This window comes from Chiloscyllium plagiosum, unplaced genomic scaffold (assembly GCF_037043375.1).
Source record: "Chiloscyllium plagiosum isolate Xiang-an unplaced genomic scaffold, Cpla_swu_hap1 HiC_scaffold_3, whole genome shotgun sequence".
NCBI classification, from domain to species: domain Eukaryota; kingdom Metazoa; phylum Chordata; class Chondrichthyes; order Orectolobiformes; family Hemiscylliidae; genus Chiloscyllium; species Chiloscyllium plagiosum.
The window spans coordinates 157,838,431-157,862,031 of NW_028270141.1; the positions used below are offsets into that span (position 1 = coordinate 157,838,431).

The following is a 23,601-nucleotide window of genomic DNA, read 5'->3' on the forward strand; positions in this document are numbered from 1 at the left end:
GCTCACCTCGCCTCATAATCTGTTAAAGTATAAATGACAAAGAACTATCCCAAATATCACTATTTAAAGAAAACATTTTAACAATTTTATTGTTTAAGTCCAAAAAAGAACATTAAACAACAGGTGTTTACAACTCCTTTCTCTTAAACATATTTTTACCTCCCACTCTACGATACTGGTCCGATAAATTCCCTCTTAAATTTACAGCAGATCAATTTTCAAAACCGGTTGTCATGTTTCGATATCGAACATCCTCTGTAGATTCCGCGAGATCGTCTTGGGTCTTCTGCTGCACAACTTTCTCATGGACAGGTGCCTTTCAGAGAGCTATCTGCTGGTTGTCTGTTGGTGCTTGGCTGCTCTTTGCTGTTCTCCCCAGCTGTTCAAAATTCCCGACTTTATACACCCCAAAACTTCGGACCGGCTCATTGGTTTGATGTCATGCAAAATGGAAAATTCAAATTCGATTGGATTTTGGTATCTGGGGCATAATTTAAACTGATTGGTTGAATTTGAATTTGTTGTGTACCATGGCAACGCAGCTGTAGCTACTTGTCTTACAACCAAATGTTTCCTTTTCAAATTGCTTAGCACACTCTGTACCAGCCAGAAGTTTCAGCTCCCTTAAAGGTACAGTACCCGTCTGCAACTTCATAACAGTCACCCATTCCCTTCTTTCCTCTAGTCCCTTGGGCTGCAATGTGACCACCTCTTGAAATGTGCTATCCACATAACTGTCAGTCTCATGGATGTGCCATAATGTCTCCAGCTATTGCTCACTCTCCGAGACCCAGAGTTCCAGCTTCTGCAGCTGGGAGCACTTCCTGCACACGTAGATAACCAGGAGACTGGCAGCATCCAGGTGTCCTCACATGTGACAAGCAGTATGTTCTGCTCGGATATACTCTCCTGACGGGTCTTAAATTTACAATTAATGCCTTAGACTAAAACAAATCTAGATACAGGTAATAAATAATATTTATTCCAATAAATAATGTTTGTTTTAGCTTCAGCCATTTAAACATTGCCCCTAATGTAAATTACTCACCAACCAATCAGCTTACTGCTTTCCTGTTTCATCACTCTGCGCTGTTTGAAGAGAAGCTGTTCCTCCCAGGTTCAGAACTGACTCTTTCCCGAAGGTGACTCTATAGCTGACCCCTTGCTGAACCAGTCCTTGGAGTGTTTGATGGGGATAGTGCAGAGGGAACATTATCTTCAATTTTAACAAAAAGTAGAGGGAGCTTTACTCTGTAACTAACCCTGTGTTTACCTTTTCTGGAGGTGTTTCATGGGGATAGTGTAAAGGCAGATTTACTTTCAGTTTAAAAAAAAGACTAGATGGAGCTTTACTCTGTAACTAATGCCATGCCACACCGTAGAGTGTTTGATGCCTGCTTCTTTCTCCGGTATGTGGAACAGTCCATCTCCCGCAGCTATACCGGTACCATCTCACCTTTTCCTCCGCTACATCGATGACAGTATCGGGCCAGCATGTGCTCCCACGAGGAGGTTGAACAGTTCATCAACTTCACTAACACCTTTCACCCTGACCTCAAATTCACCTGGACCATCTCGGCTACCTCCCTCCTCTTCCTGGACCTCTCCATCTCCATTTCTGGTGACCGATTAACCACAGACGTCTGACTACAAGCCCACTGACTCCCACAGCTACCTGGACTACACCTCCTTCTACTCTGCCTCCTGTAAAAATGCCATCCCTTATTCCCAATTTCTCCACCTCCACCGTCTCTGTTCCCAGGGTGACCAATTCCACCATAGAAAATCCCAGATGGCCTCCTTTTTCAAAGGCTGCAATTTCCCTTTCCATGTGGTCAATGATGTCCTCCAGTGCACCTCCTCCACTTCCGGCTCCTCTGCCTTTGAACCCCACCTCTCCAATCGCAACAAGGTCAGAACCCCCCGTCCTCACCTCCACCCCACCAACCTCTGCATAAATCGCATTATCCTCTGCCACTTCTTCCACCTACAAACAGACCACACTACTAGGGATATATTTCCCTCCCCACCCCTATCTGTGTTCTGGAGAGACCATTCCCTCTGAGACTCCTTTGTCAGATCCAGGCACCCCCACCAACCCTCACCCCACTCTTGGCACCTTCCCTTGCCACCGCAGTAAGTGCAAACCTGCAGTCACACCACTCCCCTCACCTCCACCCAAGGCCCCAAAGGACCCTTCCACATCTGACAGAAATTTACCTGCATCTCCACAAATGTCATCTGCTGTATCTGTTGCACCCGATGTGGTCTCCTCTACATCGGGGAGACAGGACACCTACTTGTGGATCATTTCAGAGAACATCTCTGGAACACCCACACCCACCAACCCCACCACCCTGTGGCTGAACACTTCAATTCCTCCTCCCACTCCGCCAAGGACATGCAGGTCCTGGGCCTCCTGCATCGACAAACCCTTACCATCCAATGCCTGGAGGAAGAACGCCTCATCTTCCGCCCTGGGACCCTGTAACCAAAGGGAATTAATGTGGATTTCACCAGCTTCCTCATTTCCCCTCCCCACACCATATCCCAGTTCCAAGCCTCCAACTTGGCACCATCCCCTTGACCTGACCATTGTCTTGGGAACAGAAGATTCGACGTTTCGGGCACATGCCCTTCTTCAGGAATGTGCCCTTCCTGAAGAAGGGCATGTGCCCGAAACGTCGAATCTTCTGTTCCCTAGATGCTGCCTGACCTGCTGTGCTGTTCCAGCAATAAAGTTTCAGCTTTGATCTCCAGCGTCTGCAGACCTCACTTTCTCCCTGACCATTGTCTTTCCCACCTATCAGCTCTGGCTCCTTCTCCAACCTATCACCTTTTCCCCCACCTTCACCTACTTATCGCATTCCCAACTACCTTCCCCCCAGCCCCACCCTGTCCCATTTATCTTTCAGCCCCCTGGCCCACAAGCCTCATTCCTAATGAAGGGCTTAAGCCCGAAATGTCGATTCTCCTGTTCCTCGGATGCTGCCTGACTGGCTGTGCTTTTCCAGCGCTACACTCTCGACTTTGATCTCCAGCATCTGCAGTCCTCACTTTCTCCTTAGTGTAGTAAAAGCCTACCTTTCCATTTTAGAGAGTGGAAGGAACTTTACTCTCTATCTAACACTGTAATGTACATGTCCTGGGAACGTTTGATGGGTTCAGTGTGGAGGGTTTAAAGACTGTGACTTTTTAAATTTTTTGTTGTTTTTGATTATGGTCTAAAATGAGGGAAGAATTGTTTTAAATCTAAGATCGGGGTTGGAATTGTTGCAATTTTAAAAGCATCATACTGGAAGTTTTTGAGATTTCATTGCAGTCTTGCTTTGCAAGTCATTGCGGAGGAGAGACAAGGTGCAAGATACTGAGTGTGTGTTCCGTGAGTTTTGGCCAGTAACAGATTGCTGATTGCTTTATGCAGTTGTGACCAATTGTGGATGTGAGAGATCATCAGTCTGGCAATAACTCTTTGATTGCGTCCTGGGCAGCTTGTTTGTTTGAACAATACAGTAGCAGATATTTTCCAGACAAGAAGAAGGAGGTTCTGTTTCTATCCTTACAGCAAATAACTTGGTCTGGAGACAGCCAGTAATTTTCCTCCACCATTTGCTGGATGCTGTTGTCATTGACCAGTGATTGTAAAATTAAATGTTTTAATGCGTATATGCCCTGGATCCCTGGCAAAGCACTGAGAATCTGGAAAGAAGGAGATTGGAGGACAGAAGGTCATGGATGCACCGAAAGACTGTCAGTGATTTCAGTTAACCTGAGACTATCAGACAAGTAGATCGGCGACTTTACATACTTTGATTAAATCATTAACTTTTGTGATGATTCCAGGAATAGGAGCATCAGTGCACTTTCCAAGTGTTTGTGATAGGAGATTGCGGACCCTTGGTTGGGATTATTTTGAAATAGAGACAACGAGGATTTGGGTGTGGCATTACTAACTGAGAAAGCACCAGGTTCGGTACTGCAAATATGAAATGGTCCTGGAAATTGCAAATGATTTCCTACTGATGGCAGAATTGTCTCTGACAGTCTTTAGAGAACTTCCAAATGTCATGTTAATTATGTTAACCATTAAATTAGGGGATAATTGCTTGCGAATGCTACATCGGCAGACATAATTGAAGTACAAGAACTGAATTTGGGCTCAGGGGTTTGGATGGCTGGTTTGTAATACACAGTAGACAGGCATATGTTCATCAAATAGTGGTACGGCTCACATATGTATGGGGGTATCTATTACAAATAAGACATGAAATTCCTATGGTAGAACATATAGGAATACAGAACACGCAAGCATTGATAAACAAGTATATACATGGTCAAGACTTCATAAAGATGTAGTGTAGTTAGACATGTAATCAGACCAAAACCTTTGATTTCCATATCAACTTTTGAAGAATTATTCCATTGAGCATTTGTACACTGTGTAGGACTATTGGAAAAATGTAAGTAGGACATCAATAAATCCAAACAATTGTGGAAAAGAACTCGATTCCCAGAAGCTATTCTTTTGAGGACAGTGCACCTAAAGTAGTAGAGGAAATGTTCGCTCTGTTTTATTTACTCATTATAGACTTCTATTTGGGATATAATCTGATCAGGCCTCAACTTTATGTCCAAAGGTTTCCACAAGATCATTATCAAAGTCAAAGGAGAATGTTGAGGAAAATACTGAGATACAGGCTACTAGACTAGACGGGATTGAGGTTCACAAGGAGGAGGTGTTAGCAATTCTGGAAAGTGTGAAAATAGCTAAGTCCCCTGGGCTGGATGGGATTTAATCTCAGATTCTCTGTGAAGCCAGAGAGGAGATTGCTGAACCTTTGGCTTTGATCTTTATGTTGTCATTGTCTACAGGAATAGTGCCCGAACACTGGAGGATAACAAATGTTGTTCCCTTACTCAGGAAGGGGAGTAGAGACAACTCTGGTAATTATAGACCAGTGAGCCTTATTTCAGTTGTGGCTAGAGTGTTGGAAAAGTTATAAGAGATAGGATTTATAATCATTCAGAAAGGAATAAATCGATTGGGAATAGTCAACATGGTTTTGTGAAGGGTAAGCCCTCCTGAAGAAGGGCTTATGCCCGAAACGTCGATTCTCCTGTTCCTTGGATGCTGCCTGACCTGCTGCGCTTTTCCAGCAACACATTTTCAGCTCTGAAGGGTAAGTCGTGCCTCACAAACCTTATTGAGTTCTTTGAGAAGGTGACCAAACAGGTGGATGAGGGTAAAGTGGTTGATGTGGTGTATATGGATTTCAGTAAGGCATTTGATAAGATTCCTCATGGTAGGCTATTGTACAAAATACAGAGGCATAGGATTGAGGGTGATTTAGTGGTTTGGATCAGAAATTGGCTAGCTGAAAGAAGACAGAAGGTGGTGGTTGATGGGAAATGTTCATCCTGGAGTTCAGTTACTAGTGGTGTACCGCAAGGATCTGTTTTGGGGTCACTGCTGTTTGTCATTTTTATAAATGACCTGGATGAGGGCAGAGAAGGATGTGTTGGTAAATTTGTGGATTCACTAAGGTCGGTGGAGTTATGGATAGTGTTGATGGATATTGGAAGTTACAGAGGGACATAGATAAACTGCAGAGCTGGGCTGAGAGGTGGCAAATGAAGATTAATGCAGAAAAATGTGAAGTGATTCAATTTGGAAGGAGCAACAGGAATAAGAGTACCGGGCTAATGGTAAGGTTCTTGGTAGTGTAGATGAGCAGAGAGATCTCAGTGTCCATGTACGTTGATGCCTAAAAGTTGCCACCCAGTTTGATAGGGTTGTTAAGAAGGCATACAGTGTGTTAGCTTTTATTGGTAGAGGGATTGAGCTTTGGAGCCACGAGGTCATGCTGCAGTACAAAATTCTGGTACGGCCGCATTTGGAGTATTGCGTACAGTTCTGGTCACCACATTATAGGAAGGATGTGGAAGCTTTGGAAAGAGTTCAGAGGAGATTTACTAGAATGTTGCCTGGAATGGAGGGAAGGTCTTATCAGGAAAGGCTGAGGGACTTCAGGCTGTTTTTGTTAGAGAAAAGGTTGAGAGGTGACTTCATTGAGACATTTAAGATAATCGGGGTTAGATAGGGTAAACAGTGAGAGCCTTTTCCCTCGGATGGTGATGGCTAGCACAAGGGGACATAGCTTTAAATTGAGGGGTGATAGATATAGGACAGATGTCAGAGGTAATTTCTTTAGTCAGAGGTAGTTGGGGGTGTAGGATGCACTGACTGCAACAGTAGTAAACTCGCCAACTTTAAGGGCATTTATATGGTCATTGGATAAACATATAGATGAAAATGGAATAGTGTAGATTAGTTGGGCTTCAGATTGGTTTCACAGGTCGGCACAACATCGAGGGCCAAAGGGCCTGTACTGCGATGTAATGTTCTGTGTTCTGTGTTCTATTATCAGTTTGCATAGAAAACAGTTGAAGTCAACTGCATATAATCTACAAACACAGGGAGCTTTAGAGAGATACTCTCAGACTGTCAGAATTATAATTCAGGCCTTGTCATGAATATCAAGATTGAGACAAAGTATTACATTTCTTATTATTCCTCAAATGAATCTCCTGAAATTAGTCCATTTGAATTGATCTATGGTCACGAGATTCGGGGTCCATCTGGAAGTAAAGGGGTATTTGTCACCTGGGGTTCACTCTCCAAATGCCTGGTTTTAAAAAATTCTTTGATAAGTTGTGAGTGTTCCTTGCAAGAGCAGTATTTGTTTCCCACCCCTAACAGCCTTTAACTCAGTGGCTTCTTCAGATTTTGACGGGACTGCTGCGAGATTGCTGTCTGTTTGATAGCAGCTGAGGTTAGGTCATAAAGGAAACCAGATGAACATCTTTTATCTCTAACTGGGACTGAGCGAACTTTTTTTAAATTTCAGAGCATATAAATTGATGCATTGTGTTGTGACTTAGCATTGAGTGTGACTTTCAACAGGAGGGCTGAGAATTGGCTGAGCAACAGACTGCGGGGAAGAGATGTTTATTTGCTTTTTCTAACAGTTTGACCCAATTAGAATTGGTACTTACTGTACTATAAGGAAGAAGAAAGCTGTTTGGTTCGTATTTGGTCAATATTTAGGATGCTTTTAACAAGATTATATGAACTAGTAATGAAGTTAATAACATATGCAAAAGAAAATTAATAATTGCATTTGCAAATGCCTCAGTGATTAACAGTGCTGCCTCACAGTGCCAGGGACCTGGGTGAGTGTAAGCGTGGAGTTTACTCATTCTTATCGTGTTTGCATGGGTTTCTGCTAGGAGCTCTGGTTCTCTCTCACAGTCCAATAATGTAGAGACTTTACCTTTACTTCTTTCTTGTTTCAGTAAATCTCCAAGCTGCTAGCTTTAACATGCTGGAGGTAGAAGCTTGGATCAGCATTGAGATAAGTTATTAAAAGGATTATTTTGGATCACAGTTTAGATCAGAGTAGTGCTGTAAAAGCAGAGCAGGTCAGGCAGCATCCGTGGAGCAGGAAAATCGATGTTTCGGGCAAAAGCCCTTCATCAGGAATAGAGGCAGGAAGCTTCCAGGGTAGAAAGATAAATGGAGTGGGGTGGGGCTGGGGAGAAGGTAGCAAAGAATACAATAGGTGAATGGGGTGGGGATGGAGGTGATAGGTCAGAGAGGAGGGTGGGGAAGGTAGCAAAGAGTACAATAGGTGAATGGGGATGGGGATGGAGGTGACAGGTCACAGAGGAGGGTGGGGAAGGTAGCAAAGAGTACAATAGGTGAATGGGGATGGGGATGGAGGTGATAGGTCAGAGGGGAGGGTGGTGTGGAGTGGATAGGTGGGAAGGGAGATAGGCAGGTAGGACAGGTCATGAGGGCAGTGATGAGCTGGAAGTTTGGAACTGCGGTAAGGTGGGGGAGGGAAAATGAGGAAACTGGTGAATTCCACATTGATGCCCTGGGGTTGAAGTGTCCCGAGGTGGAAGATGAGGCGTTCTTCCTCCAGGCATCGGGTGGTGAGGGAGCAGCGGTGAAGGAGGCCCAGGACCTCCATGCCCTCGGCAGAGTGGGAGGGGGAGTTGTAATGTTGGGCCACGGGGTGGTGTGGTTGATTGTTGCGGGTATCCCAGAGATGTTCCCTGAAGCGCTATGCGAGGAAGCATCCAGTCTCCCCAATGTAGAGGAGACTGCATCGGGAGCAACGGTTACAATAAATGACATTGGTGGATGTGAAGGTGAAACTTTGATGGATGTGGAAGGCTCCTTTGGGGCCTTGGATGGAGGTGAGGGAGGAGGTGTGGGTGCAGGTTTTGCAATTCCTGCGGTGACAGGGGAAGGTGCCAGGAGGGGAGGGTGGGTTGTTGTGGGGCATGGACCTGACCAGGTAGTCACGGAGGGAACGGTCTTTGCGGAAAGCAGAACGGGGTGAGGAGGGAAATATGTCCCTGGTGGTGGGGTCTGTTTGGAAGTGGCGGAAATATCGGCGGGTGATATGGTCAATGTGAAGGTTGGTAGGGTGGAAGGTGAGCACCAGGGGGATTCTGTCCTTGTTACAGTTGGATGGGTGGGGTTTGAGGGCAGAGGTACGGGATGTGGATGAGATGCGTTGGACCACGTGAGAAGAGAAATTGCGATCTCTAAAGAAGGAGGCCATCTGGTGTGTTCTGTGGTGGAACTGGTCCTCCTGGAAGCAGATATGGCGGAGGCGGAGGAATTGGGAATACGGGATGGCATTTGTGCAGGAGGTCGGGTGGGAAGAGGTGTAATCCAGGTAGCTGTTGGTGTCGGTGGGTTTGTAAAAAATGTCAGTGTCTCCCAAGTCTGGGAGGCGTGGTCAGTGAGTCTGGGGAGCATGGCTGTTGAAGCCAGGTGCTTGGGCAATGAGGCAAACAGTATAACTTGGAAAATGTGAAATTGTCCATTTTGGCAGGAATGATAATAAAGAAGCATTTTATTTAAATGGTGAGAGATTGCAGAGCTCTGAGATGCAGAAGGATCTGGGCAGCCTCCTACATGCAACGGAAAAGGTTAGAATGCACGTGCAGCAAATAAATCTATTGGAATGTTGTCTTTGATTGTGAGTAGCATGTTAGTCAGGAAAATCTGCTCCAGTTATTTAGGACATTGGTGAGACCACACTTGGAGTACCGTGCACAGGATTGGTTACCTTTTTTACACAAAATGTAAAAAGCATTGGAAGCAGTTCGTAAAAGGTTTTCTTGATGAATATTCAGAAAGTGCTGGTTGTTTGTGAGGAAAGGTTGGGCAGATTAGATTTGTATTCACTCGGAGTTCAGAAAGGTGAGAAATCTATTAGATTAGATTAGATTACTTCCAGTGTGGAAACAAGCCCTTTAGCCCCTCAAGTCCACACCGACCCGCCGATTGGATTCAAACATATAAGATCTGGAGGGGTCTTGAGAAGGTAGGTGGAAAGAATACTTACTCTTGTGGGAGAATCTAGAACTAGGGTTCAGTTAAAAAAATGTTGCCCATTTAAAACATTGTGAGCTTTTGGACCACTCTTCCTCAAAATGCAATGAAAGCTGAGTCTTTGAATACTTTTAAGGTAGAGGTGGAAAGATTCTTGATGAAGAAGTGGGTAAAAGATTTTCAGTGAAATGCAGGACTGTAGAGTAATCCAATCAGCCATGATAGTATTCAATGATGGAGCAGGCTGAAGGCACAGGATGGTCAATTACTGCATTTGTATATTAGTCAGACAATATTCTGAAATGGTGTCATTGGATTTCTTGACAAAACTTTAGTTCTAACAATTGCCCATGTGACCTGAAAAGAAAAAAGTAAGTAAAGAGATTGAATTACATCTAGTCTCAGAACCTCCAATTCATAACAGAACATATGATGCCACATTTGTGTGGGAAGTGATACAAACATTTCTATGTGAGGCATCTCTTTATTGTATTTACTATTAAAAGTGAATTTATCTTTTATTCTAATTATCTCTTTCCTGCTGGTTAATGTTTGAATGTGTTGATTTTAGTTGGTTTGTCACATTGTTGTCACATTTTGTGTTAACATTCCTTTTCCATCCTGATGTAGTTGGTGCTTCCAGAATATTCCATCCATGGATTGTTCTGTATCATGTTCCTGTGTGCACAAGAATGGCTGACACTTGGTCTCAATATCCCTCTGCTCTTCTATAACCTTTGGAGGTGAGTCAGAAGGGAAGGTGATGGCCTAGATTGTTAATCCAGAGACACAGCTAATGATCTGGGTTTAAGTCCTGCCATAGATTTTGAATTCAATAAAAATTTGGATTTAAAGATTTAATGATGATCATGAAGCAATTGATTTGTCAGGAAAGAAAACTCATTGGTCTTTAGGGAAGGAAACTAAAGACCAATGAGTCCCCGGGGACTGCAGATGCTGGAGATCAGAGTCAAGAGTGTGGTGGTGGGAAAGCATAGCAGGTCGCTGGTCATGCAACATCTGAGGAACAGAAGAATTAACATTTCGGGCAAAAGTCCTTCATCTGATCTACTTACCTGGTCAAGCCTAAATGTGATTCCAGACCCACAGCAATGTGGTTGACTCTTAATTGCCCTCTGGGGTAATTAGAGATGGGCAATAAATGGTGGTCTAGCCAGTGACACCCTCATCCAATGAATGAATGAAAAAGTACTCTTGATTGATTCACCAACATAGCAGGGATCTTTATTATGTGGTTAGAAGGTTAGCTTGTCATCGGCTTCTCAAGAGTAATTCAGGATGTGCAACAAATGCTGTCCTTCTCACAGACACTGTTTCTCTTTGAAAGAACTTATTTATTTCCTAAAACACAGTCAACAGGAGAACTCCATTGCCCAATTGTCAGCCAACCAGGTTGAATCATAGGAGAGAAATTACTGGGGAGAGATTACCTGGGGGAGGGAGAGAGAGAGAAAGAGCAAGATCAACAGGGAGAGACAGAGTGACAGAAATATCACAGGCAGAGACAGCAAGAACCAGGGAGAGAGAATTGAGATCACCGGGGAGTGTGGGAGAGAGAGAGAGAGAGAGAGAGAGACCATACAGGCAGAGAGATCATAGGGAGAGTTCTTGGGGAGAGAGATCGTTGGGGGAGAGCGAGATCTTGGGGAAAAAGAGAAATCTTGGGGCGAGAGAGAAATTTGTGAATGGAAATTGTGTTTGATGAACTTGATGGGGTTTTTTGAAGCTGTCATAACAAGATTGATAAAGGAGAGTCAGTGACACAGCATACTTGGATTTTCAGAAGGCTTTTTATAAAGAACCCCCACAGGAGGCTGGTTAGAAAGATTAAAGCACGTGGAATACTGTCCTGGCATGGATTAATGATGACCTAACTGACTGTGAAGAAAGTGATCTGTCATGGAATAAAATGGACAAGTAGCAACATAGATATGAATTTGGTTGAGTGATAGGAAGCAGAGATTAATGATTAATGAAATACCAAGCTGGAGGAAGGTTTGTACGAGAGTCCCCAGGGGTTGTTGTAAGGATCCTCATTTGTACTGTAAATAAGTTAGAGATCTCAAGAGAGATTGCAAACAGAGAAAGAGAGAGAGAGTGATCATCAGAGAGACACTGCAGGGAGAGAGATCACTGAGAGACACTGCAGGGAGAGGGGGAGAGAGAGGGAGAAGCCATCAGGACAGAGACTGCAGGGAGAGACAAAGTTAAAAATCCCACCACACCAGGTTATAGTCCAACAGGTTTATGTGGAAGCACTAGCTTTCGGAGCGCTGCTCCTTCATCAGGTGGTTGTGGAGTATAAGATTGTAGGCACAGATTTTATAGCAGAAGTTTACAATGGAATGTAATTGAAACTATATATTGAAAAAGACCTGGATTGTTTGTTAAGTCTCTCATCTTTTACAATGGTCATGTTGGTTTCAGTTCTCTCATTTGTAAATTCCAGAACTTTCTTAAAGCTACATTCTCAAGTGAACTTTAACAATAGGTGCCACATTGGTCCAGATAATCCATTGAAGGTGTGAGGTGTCCTGTGTGAGGCTGTCTGTGCCCCACTGTTCAGGGTACAATTCTCAACTCATTGACCGCCAGTTCTGATGTGCCACAGCAAGGAACTGTAATGACCTCCTCAGGAGACAGGCACGCAACTGACAAGGTACACTTCGTTGTCCAGTACTTCCCAGGAGCTGAAAAATTACGCCATGTTCTTCGCAGATCAATGAGGATAAGCACCTCGCCAAGACCTTCCCCACGCCTCCACTTCTCACTTTTAAACAACCAAACCTCAAACAGATCATCATTTGCAGCAAACTACTTGGCTTTCAGGACAACTTCATATAACTGTGTCATGGTAGACGCTGCAGAGTGTGGACAAGGATACCACCACTACACGTGGGGACACCAACCATCATGTACGTGGCAGGTACTCCTGTGACTTGGCTAATGTTGTCTATCTCATACGCTGCAGGCAAGGATGCCCTGAGGCATGGTACATTGGTGAGACCAAGCAGAGGCTATGACAACAGATGAATGGGCCCACACAACAATCAACAGACAGGAGTGTTCCCTCCCAGTTGGAGAATACTTTAGCCGTCCGGGACTTTCGACCTCGGACCTTCCGGTGACCATCCTCCTAGGCGGACATTGGGACAGGCAATAACGCAATTTCTCCTCAATAACGCAAAGTGGCCAAGCAGAGGATGATAGCCAAGTTTGGTACCCGTGGGGATGGCCTCAACCGGGACCTTGGGTTCATGTCACACTACAGGTGACCCCACTACACTGCATTGCACACATACAGAGTCATCAGACAGACAGACACTCACAGGCAGACACACACACAAACACTCCTACAGACCCATACACTTACGAAGACCCTCTCTCATACACAAGATGTCTCTCATACGGTCACACATATACTCCAACACTCTCACAAGCACCCACTCACAGACATATATCCCTTTACACTTACACTCATACATATACACACACTCTCTCACAGACACTCATACCCCCCCGCACACACACCCACATGCACATAAACACATATATGGTTGTGGGGTGAATTTGTACTTGCAGAATTACATTATTTTATTTTGCTCAAAAACTGATAAATCTATGTAAGATTCTGTAAACCCCTTTTTTAGAATCAGCCTGAGCATTGAGACACAGTCTCACACAGGACACCTCACATCTTCAATGCATTATCTGGGCCAACATAGCACCTATTTTGAAGCAAAGAGGTTCTTCTGCAGCTGTACAGGGCCCTGGTGAGACCACACCTGGAGTACTGTGTGCAGTTCTGGTCTCCAATTTTGAGGAAAGACATTCTGGCTATTGAGGGAGTGCAGCGTAGGTTCACGAGGTCAATTCCTGGAATGGTGGGATTACCTTACACTGAAAGACTGGAGCGACTGGGCTTGTATGCCCTTGAGTTTAGAAGACTGAGAGGGGATCTGATTGAGACATATAAGCTTATTAAAGGATTGGACACTTTGGAGGCAGGAAACGTTTCCGCTGATGGGTGAGTGCCGAACCAGAGGACCCAGCTTAAAAATACGGGGTAGACCATTTAGGACAGAGATGAGGAGAAACTTCTTCACCCAGAGAGTGATGGCTGTGTGGAATGCTCTGCCCCAGAGGGCAGTGGAGGCCTAGTCTCTCGATTCATTTAAGAAAGAGTTGGATAGAGCTCTCAAGGACTGTGGAATCAAGGGTTATGGAGATAAGGCAGGAACAGGATACTGATTAAGGATGATCAGCCATGATCATATTGAATGGTGGTGCAGGCTCGAAGAGCAGAATGGCCTACTCCTGCACCTATTGTCTATTGTTAAAGATCACTTGAGAATGTAACTTTAAGAAAGTTCTGGAATTTACATATGAAAGAACTGAAACCAACTTGTTCATTTGAAAAGATGAGAGACTTAACAAACAATCCAGATCTTTTCCATATATAATTTCAGTTACATCACACTGTAAACTTTTGCTGTAAATTCTGTGTCCTACAATTTTATATTTCACAACCATCTGACAAAGAAGCAGGGCTCTGAAAGCTAGTACTCCAAATAAACCCGTTGGATTATAACCGGGTGTTGTGTGATTTTTAACTTTGTATACCCCAGACCAACACCGGCACCTCCAAATCATGCAGGGTGACAGTGACAGTGACAGTGACAGTGACAGTGACAGTGACAGTGACAGTGACAGTGACAGTGACAGTGACAGTGACAGTGAGAGAGAGAGACTGCAAGGAGAGGGGAAACCACCAGGAGAAAAATTGCAGGGAGACAGGGAGATTGTCAGAAGAGAAATAGGGGAGGGCGATCCCAGGGTTAGGTTTCCTGGGGGTCATGGCTGTGGGAAGAGGGATTCTGGGAATTCCAGCTTTTCATCCCCATCACCAGGAATTTCATCCTATTCATTTAATCTCCTCCCATTTCCCTTATTACAGACTCAGTACCATTTCAATTGACTGCTGAGCCAAAGAAAGGAAGTGTGGGAGTGACCAAAGAATTGGGTGTTAGGGAGGAAAGAGGTTGGAGACAGGGAAGGGTATGGAGTGGGAATTGCAAGGAGATAAATCCCAGCAGGTGGCTGTGCCCTTTGTGTATTGCAGATATTTTCACAACCCCACAGACAGTAATGAGTTAATGTACGATCCTGTGACAGTGATGAATGATGAGACACTGAACTACTGCCAGAAGGAAGCTTGGTGCAAGATGTCCTTCTACCTGATGTCATTTTTCTACTACCTATATTGGTAAGGAAGCATTTCAGTGAACCACACATTGACTGAAAGGAGCTAAACTTTGGGACTACTAAACGGGGTGAGGCCCAGGTTCCCGGAATGAGCTAGTTATGGATGAGAGGAGATTAGAAATTATGCCACAAGTTTCCAATAAATTTTGGATTTTCGGAAGGTCATTGATAACACAGCTGAAGATGGTTGGGCCTAGAACTCAGGAATCCCTACAGAGATGTCCTGAAACTGAAATGACTGACCTCTAACAGCCACAACCATCTTCCTGTGTGTTAGAATAGTCTCCAGCTGGCAATGAGTTTTTCATATGATTCCTATTGACTAGGATGTGACACTCAGTCAAGTACAGCCTTGATATCACGGGCTGTGACTCTCACTTCACTTCTGGAATTCAGCTCTTTTGTCAATGTTTGAACCAAAACTGCAATGAGGTCAGGAGTCAAATGCTATTCATTGAGATTGGGAATTGTGTGACTTGTAATGGCACTCAAGGTGAAGTTAGAAAGGTACACGAGGGAGAAAGGAATAGACTGTTATAGAAGGCTCGGTTATAAACAGCAGTCTAGTCATGTGTAATTTCTTTCTCTGGTCTGTAAAATTATATGTAATTCAATGTAAATCTGGCCATTAAACTAAGTTTCAGCCTGTGGAATTTCTGTTTCCTTCTACAGTATGATCGATACATTGGTCAGCATCTAATCAGAGGACTCAGAGGCAGAGTGCACATCAAATCCAGCAAAAAGCAGAGGCAGAGAGAGACTGCTGCATCCGAGTTATTGAATTCTAACCTTGAACCATCCTTTACTACATTCCCCTTGAAACAATGAAGCAGCAGGGAAGAGTCAGTCCTTTACGATCTCAACAGCTATGGAGGATGAAGGGAAAGTATGGAAGGGAGTTGATTCCTGCCTCACTCAACATGTCTGCCTTGTTCATGGATGTACAGTCTTAAAGTTTACAACTCTGAAACCAGCTGTGATGTCTGTATAATTGTTTTATTTATCTAGTTGTGTACAGAGGTGTCTCCATCAGTCCCCTTCTAAGTAAAGGAGATCTCTCCAGCTGGACCATTTACAGTGAAGGAGATCTCCCCATCAAGATCCCTTTATATAGGATCCTCCTCCTTCAGAAGCCCCTAAAGTAAGCAATATCCCTCCATCAGGTTCTCTTAGAATAAAGGAGATTTCTCCGTGAACCTTACAGTGATGCTGATGTATCCACAGCAACCTATTACTGTCAGGGAGATCTTTGTTCAGGATCAGTTGAATGAGGTATCTTCATTGGACCCTTTACAGTGAGGGAAATCTCTCCTTATGGCAGGGTGGGGGTGGGGTAATCTTTCTATCATAACCCCCTCCAGGCATTGGGGATTTCTCATGTAAGGGATAATTTCTCAGTGAGAATTATCCCTTACATGATGGAGTTCACAGCTCCAATCAATTGGAAAATGTTTGATGTATATTTCTGTTTGAAAGAATTTGATTGACGACATCATTGTAATCCAAACAGAATAGGTTGTTATAAGGTGCATAGAGATGAAATGGAGCCCAACTATCAGAAGGGTCCATCAGAATGACTTCTGCTTTAAGTTTGGCCATTCAACTGGATTGAAATGGGAAGATATCCATTGGTGACACTTAATACTTGCAGGAAGTGGGTATGCTCCCTTTAACTAGTGATATAAGGTTTCTGCACTGAGCTTAAATGAGATATTTACTCCCAACCACAATACAGAACTATCACAGTAGTGTTGTCCACAGTAATATCGGCCCAGTGATGACTAGTGGGATTCAAGGCTATAAGAGGTTGAAAACTGCAGAAACATCTCATGCTAGCCTCCACCCCCATCAGGAGAAACCCATTATGTGGCTCCAGGCAAGTTGATTTGAAGCTGAGAACAAGAATTTATAGTGGAAGCCTCCATTGAAGTGGATCCTCCAGTCCTTTCCCATTCTCAAAACACTCAGATCTATCAAAACAGTACATGCAAAGCTTCCAGTGCCTCCTTTCTGAAGTTGGTGAAAGAACAATGAAATTTATGCTCAACACTTTACAGCCCACTGAAAACCAGACCTTTTTTTGATACTGTTTTCAATACTAGTGGTTCATTCAGGTTCACACCAATAAGACAATCTTAATAACATTGTGATGCTCTTTGGGAGTGTCGCTGATGTACATCATCTTGATACCTTTAAGGGACAGATTCACCTGTGATGGTTCTGTCTTAACGAGTCCACTCACAAATTGTGTATTCATTCTTGTACGGGAGCCTTGTAATATATCCTGACAATAAAGTTTGCAGACAGATAAACCTATATGTGACTACAGGGAGTGGTGGTATAATGGTAATGTCACTGGACTGATAAATCCTGAGGCCCAGGCTAATGCTTTGGAAAACGTGGGTTCAAATTCCACCACAGCAGCTAGGGAATGTTAAATTCAATTAATTAACTCAAATTTAGTCCCAGTTGTAGTGATTGTGACCATGAAACCATCAACAATTGTTTAGAGAAACAAAATCTGCTTCAGGAAGGGAATCTGCCATCCTTTCTCAGTCTGGTCTATACGTGACTCCAGACCTCCAGCCATACGGTGATTACTAAATGCTCTCAAGGCGCAATTAGGAATGGAAACCAAAAACATGCACATACTGCAAAACTAAAATAACTCGTATTGATTGGTTCCAAAGCACAGCATGGGTGTTAAGAAACTGGCAGCTCTTTGAATCGTTTGATTTTCAATGGCTTCCCCTTCCTCCTAAGGTCAGAAGTGGGACTGTTCACTAACCTAAAAGAATAACCATGGGGATGAAAGGCTTGTCATATGAGGAACAGATGAGAACTCTGAGTCTGTACTCGATGGACTTTAGATGGATAACGGGGATCTGACTGAAACTCGCAGAATACTGAGGCGCTTGGATTGAGTGGATGTGGAGAAGATGTTTCCACTAGTAGGAGAGACTAGGACCTGAGGGCACAGCTACAAAGTGAAGGGCCTCAAAGTTTAGAAATGAGATGAGGAGGAATTTCTTCAGCCAGAGGGTGGTGAATCTGTGGAACTTAGGCTGTAGGGCATGTTTATTGACTGCATTTAAGACAGAGAATGGCTTAATTCTGCTCCTATATCCTATGGTCTCATTGTAGAATGTCCAACAAGAAAGAACTTAACCATTTCCCTGTGACAGTTGATGGGATTACAGTTGCTAAAATCCTCATCATCAATATTCTGGGGGTCACTATTGACCAAAAATGAACTGAATGAGCCATAAAGGTCCTGTGAATACAAAGAAGGTCAGAGGCTGGGAATGTTGCAGTGAATAGCTCACCTCCTGAACAATGCCCTGCCTAAATGACATGTCTGCACAGCATTCTGAGTTCTCCACGAGCTGCACACGAGTTGGCGCCTTAAAGTTATCACATGTATATAGATGACAAAGTATTTGAAATAGCGTGTTTAAATAAACTGTCCACACATTCCAAAAAAAACCTTAAGAGTTTATTCCTGACACGTAGAAGTATAACCTTCTCAGACAGAGATATACACTGAAAATGCTGTGGGGACAGAGAACCAGAAAAGGACTTGTGGAACCAAAAAAGAGAAAATGCTGGAAAATCTCAGCAAGTCTTGCAGCATCTGTAAGGAGAGAAGAGAGCTGACATTTCGAGTCTAACTGACCATTTGTCAAAGGACTTGTGGAATGGGTAGACAAGTGACAGATTAAAGTTAGGGAGAGAAGTGTGAAGAACGATGAGAGACAATTTAAAATAAATCATACAATTCTAAAGGCAGAAGGGAAAATTGCTGGAAAATCTCAGCAGGTCTGGCATGCATCTGTAAGGAGAGAAAAGAGCTGACATTAGACTCGAAACGTCAGCTCTTTTCTCTCCCTACAGATGCTGCCAGACCTGCTGAGATTTTCCAGCAATTTCTCTTTTGGTTTCAGAATTCCAGGCATCCGCAGGTAACTTGCTTTTATAATTCTAAAGGCAGTGTGGCAGAGGGATTTGAGTGCATAGGCGCACAAATCATTGAAGGTAGCAGGGAATGATGTGAGGTAATTTGAAAAATAGGAGGGAGGGATCTGGAAGGCCTGGGCAACAGGGAAGTGGAAGATTGTAGTTTGGGGTTGGTTGCTGATCATGGAGTGTGCTGATGGTGACACATTTAAGCACCAAAATGGGAAAAATCCAGCAACATGTACCATGCCCTGTCAGCATTTTAGAGAATAAATTATTAACATATGAGAGCTTTCATGCTCATACAAAGGTCAAACATTGCCCATGATCAATACACATGCTGACAGACACACACAAACACAGTGGCACATGTACAAATACACATTCCAATGCTCAGATGGAGAGGCACATAGTCATGCACATGGTTGTTTAGAAACACACATGCATACAGCCACATGATAGATGTACATGTGGACAGAGGCACCCATTAACATGTACAATTAGACAGTCTCACATACAAGGACACATGCTCTCATGTACAGATATTCACAGAGGCAGACATACCTACACATATGTGCAGATGGACAGACACACCCACACAGATGTGCACATGGATAGATGAACACACATGAAGAGATAGTCATTCAGACAGACAAGTGTAGATGGACAGCAACATATACAGACACTCACACGGACAGACGTGTCTACACAGATGTGCAGTTGCAGACAGATACATTGGCACACAATAGCCTCAACACACAGAGAGTGGGCATAGATACAATCACACCCCTCCCCATTATCTTAACAGGGTCCCCTGGGTATTTGTGCGGCCTCCACACCCTCCCGTATCCCTGACTCAAATCTTAGTCCTCCCTCCCCCTCCTTTTCCCCACTCCCCCTCCACTCCCCAGTCTCCCTCCCACTCTCCCTCCACTCCCCACCCCCCTCCCCACTCTCCCTCCACTCCCCACTCTCCCTCCCACTTCCCACTCCCCCTCCCCGCCCCACTCTCCCTCCACTCCCCACTCTCCCTCCCACTCCCCACTCTCCCTCCATTCCCCACTCCCCCTCTCACTCTCCCTCCACTCCCCACTCTCCCTCCCACTCCCCACCCCATTCTCCCTCCACTCCCGACTCTCCCTCCCACTCCCCACCCCCCGCCAATCCCACTCTCCCTCCACTCCCCACTCTTCCTCCCACTCCCCCACTCTCCCTCCCACTCCCCCTCCACTCCCACTCACCCTCCCTTTCCCCACTGTCTCTCTACTCCCCATTCCCCCCACCACTCCCCACTCTCCCTCCTACTTCCCACACTCTCCCTGCACTCCCCACTCTCCCTCCCACTCCACATTCTCCCTCCTCACTCCCCCATTCCCCCTCCACTCCCCACTCTCCCTCCCACTCCCCACTTCCCTTCGACTACCCACTCTCCCTCCCTTTCCCCACTGTCTCTCTACTCCCCACTCCCCCTGCACTCCCCACTCTCCCTCCCACTCCCACTCTCCCTCTACTCCCCACTCCCCCTGCACTCCCCACTCTCCCTCCACTCCCCACTCTCCTCCCACTCCCCACCCCCACTCTCCCTCTATACTCCACTACCCTCTACACCTCACTCCCCCTCCACTCCCCCTCCACTCCCCACTCCCCCTCCCACTCATCCTCCGCTCCCCCTTCCCATTACCTCCCCACTCCCCCTGCACTCCCCACTCCCCTTCCACTCACCCTCCACTCCCCCTCCCACTACCTCCCCACTCCCCCTCCCCCTGTACTCCCCACTCCCCCTCCACTCCCCTCCCCACTCCCCCTCCCCACTTCCCCTCCACTCCCCACTCCCCATCCCACTCCCCCTCAACTACCCGCTCCACCTCCCCACTCCCTCCCCACTCTCTCTCTCACACTTCCCCTGCACTCCCCACTCTCCCTCCCCACACCCTTCTACTCCCCACTCTCCCTCCCCACCCCTCCACTCCCCCTCTACCTCCCCACTCCCCCTGCACTCCCCACTCCCACTTCCCCTCCCCACTCTCCCTCCACTCGCCCTTCCCACACCCCTCCCCACTCCCCCGCACTCCTCCTCTCCCTCCCCACTCATCCTCGTCACTCCCCATCCCATTCCCCCTCCCCACTCCCCCTTCCCACTCCCCATCCCACCTCCCTCACCACTCCCCCTCCACTCCCCACTCCCCCTACCCTCCCCCTCCCCTCAACTCCCCACTCCCCCTCCCCCTCCACTCCCCACACCCACTCCCCTCCCACTCCACTCCCCCTCCCACTCCCCTCCCAACTCCACTCCCCCTCCCACTCCCCTCCCAACTCCCACTACCACTCCCCCTCCCCACTCCCACACCCCCTCCCACTCCCCCTCCCCACTTCCCCACCACGCCCTCTCTCCCTCCCCACTCCCCTCCCCTCTTCCTCTACTCCCTTCATTCCTCCTCCCTTCCCCCCACCCCCATCACTCTCATTCTCATTTTCCCTCTTCCTGCGGCGGGGACGCACTCCTCCCTCCTTCCCCGCGGGGTCGCGCTTCTCCCTCCTTCCCCGCGGGGCCGCGCTTCGCCTTCCTTCCCCGCGGGGTCGCGCTCCTGCCTCCTTCCCGGGGACGCGCTCCGTCGCCATGGAGACGGGACGCCGCTCGGGCTCTAACCGACATTTCGGGAGCGGGCGGCGGGTTTACCTCAGGACCCGGACCAGACCGGACATGGTGAGTGTTAAATACCCCCCCGGGGGGGGTAACCGGGGATTAAATACCCCCTTCACCGGGGGGGTAACCGGGGATTAAATACCCCCTTCACCCGGGGTGGGGGGGTAACCGGGGATTAAATACCCCCTTCACCCGGGGGGGGGGGGTAACCGGGGATTAAATACCCCCTTCACCCGGGGGGGTAACCGGGGATTAAATACCCCCTTCACCCGGGGGGGGGGGGGTAACCGGGGATTAAATACCCCCTTCACCCGGGGGGGTAACCGGGGATTAAATACCCCCTTCACCCGGGGGGGGGGGTAACCGGGGATTAAATACCCCCTTCACCCGGGGGGGGGGGGGTAACCGGGGATTAAATACCCCCTTCACCCGGGGGGGTAACCGGGGATTAAATACCCCCTTCACCCGGGGGGGGGGGTAACCGGGGATTAAATACCCCCTTCACCCGGGGGGGTAACCGGGGATTAAATACCCCCTTCACCCGGGGTGGGGGGGGTAACCGGGGATTAAATACCCACTTCACCCGGGGGGGGGTAACCGGGGATTAAATACCCCCTTCACCCGGGGGGGGGGGGGGTAACCGGGGATTAAATACCCCCTTCACCCGGGGGGTAACCGGGGATTAAATACCCACTTCACCCGGGGGGGGGTAACCGGGGATTAAATACCCCCTTCACCCGGGGTGGGGGGGGTAACCGGGGATTAAATACCCCTTCACCCGGGGGGTAACCGGGGATTAAATACCCCCTTCACCCGGGGGGGGGGGTAACCGGGGATTAAATACCCCCTTCACCCGGGGGGGGTAACCGGGGATTAAATACCCCCTTCACCCGGGGGGGGTAACCGGGGATTAAATACCCCCTTCACCCGGGGTGGGGGGGTAACCGGGGATTAAATACCCCCTTCACCCGGGGGGGTAACCGGGGATTAAATACCCCCTTCACCCGGGGGGGGGGGTAACCGGGGATTAAATACCCCTTCACCCGGGGGGGGGGGGTAACCGGGATTAAATATCCCCTTCACCCGGGGGTAACCGGGGATTAAATACCCCCTTCACCCGGGGGGGGGTAACCGGGGATTAAATACCCCCTTCACCCGGGGGGGTAACCGGGATTAAATACCCCTTTCACCCGGGGGGGGGGGTAACCGGGGATTAAATACCCCCTTCACCCGGGGGGGGGGTAACCGGGGATTAAATACCCCCTTCACACGGGGGGGGTAACCGGGGATTAAGTACCCCCTTCACCCGGGGGGGTAACCGGGGATTAAATACCCCCTTCACCCGGGGGGGTAACCGGGGATTAAATACCCCCTTCACCCGGGGGGGGGGGGTAACCGGGATTAAATACCCCCTTCACCCGGGGGGGTAACCGGGGATTAAATACCCCCTTCACCCGGGGGGGGTAACCGGGATTAAATACCCCCTTCACCCGGGGGGGGCGTAACCGGGGATTAAATACCCCCTTCACCCGGGGGGGGGTAACCGGGGATTAAATACCCCCTTCACCCGGGGGGGGGGGTAACCGGGATTAAATACCCCTTCACCCAGGGGGGTAACCGGGATTAAATACCCCCTTCACCCAGGGGGAGGGAACCGGGGATTAAATACCCCCCGGGGGGGGGGTTACCGGGGATTAAATACCCCCCTCACCCGGGGGGGAACCGGGATTAAATACCCCCTTCACCCGGGGGGGGGTAACCGGGGATTAAATACCCCCTTCACCCAGGGGGGGCGTAACCGGGGATTAAATACCCCCTACACCCGGGGGGGGTAATCGGGATTAAATACCCCCTTCACGCGGGGGGGTAACCGGGGAATAAATACCCCCTTCACCCGGGGGGGGGGAAACCGGGATTAAATACCCCCTTCACCCGGGGGGGGGGGTAACCGGGATTAAACACCTCCTTCACCCGGGGGGGAGGAACCGGGATTAAATACCCCTTCACCCAGGGGGTAACTGGGATTAAATACCCCCTTCACCCGGGGGGAACCAGGATTAAATACCCCCTTCACCTGGGGGGGGTAACCGGGGATTAAATACCCCCTTCACCGGGGGGGTAACCAGGGATTAAATACCCCTTTCACCAGGGGGGGTGTGGGTTACCGGGATTAAATACCCCCTTCACCCGGGGATTAAATACCCCCTTCACCTGGGGGGGGGTAACCGGGGATTAAATACCCCCTTCTCCCAGGGGGTAACCGGGGATTAAATACCCCCTTCACCCGGGGGGTTAACCG

At 47.4% G+C, this 23,601-nt stretch overlaps 1 protein-coding gene across 1 annotated transcript in view; it reads left to right on the forward strand.

Moving 5' to 3' along the window:
* LOC122540195 (protein cornichon homolog 3-like) overlaps positions 1 to 17,017 on the forward strand; it is a 91,388-nt gene extending 74,371 nt beyond the window's left edge. The window contains exons 4-6 of the mRNA XM_087984699.1: positions 10,046 to 10,158; positions 14,559 to 14,702; positions 15,374 to 17,017. Coding sequence (XP_087840825.1) covers positions 10,046 to 10,158; positions 14,559 to 14,702; positions 15,374 to 15,401 — 285 coding nt within the window. The 3' untranslated portion in view covers positions 15,402 to 17,017. The remainder of the gene's footprint in view (positions 1 to 10,045; positions 10,159 to 14,558; positions 14,703 to 15,373) is intronic.
* The last annotated feature ends 6,584 nt before the right edge of the window (positions 17,018 to 23,601 follow it).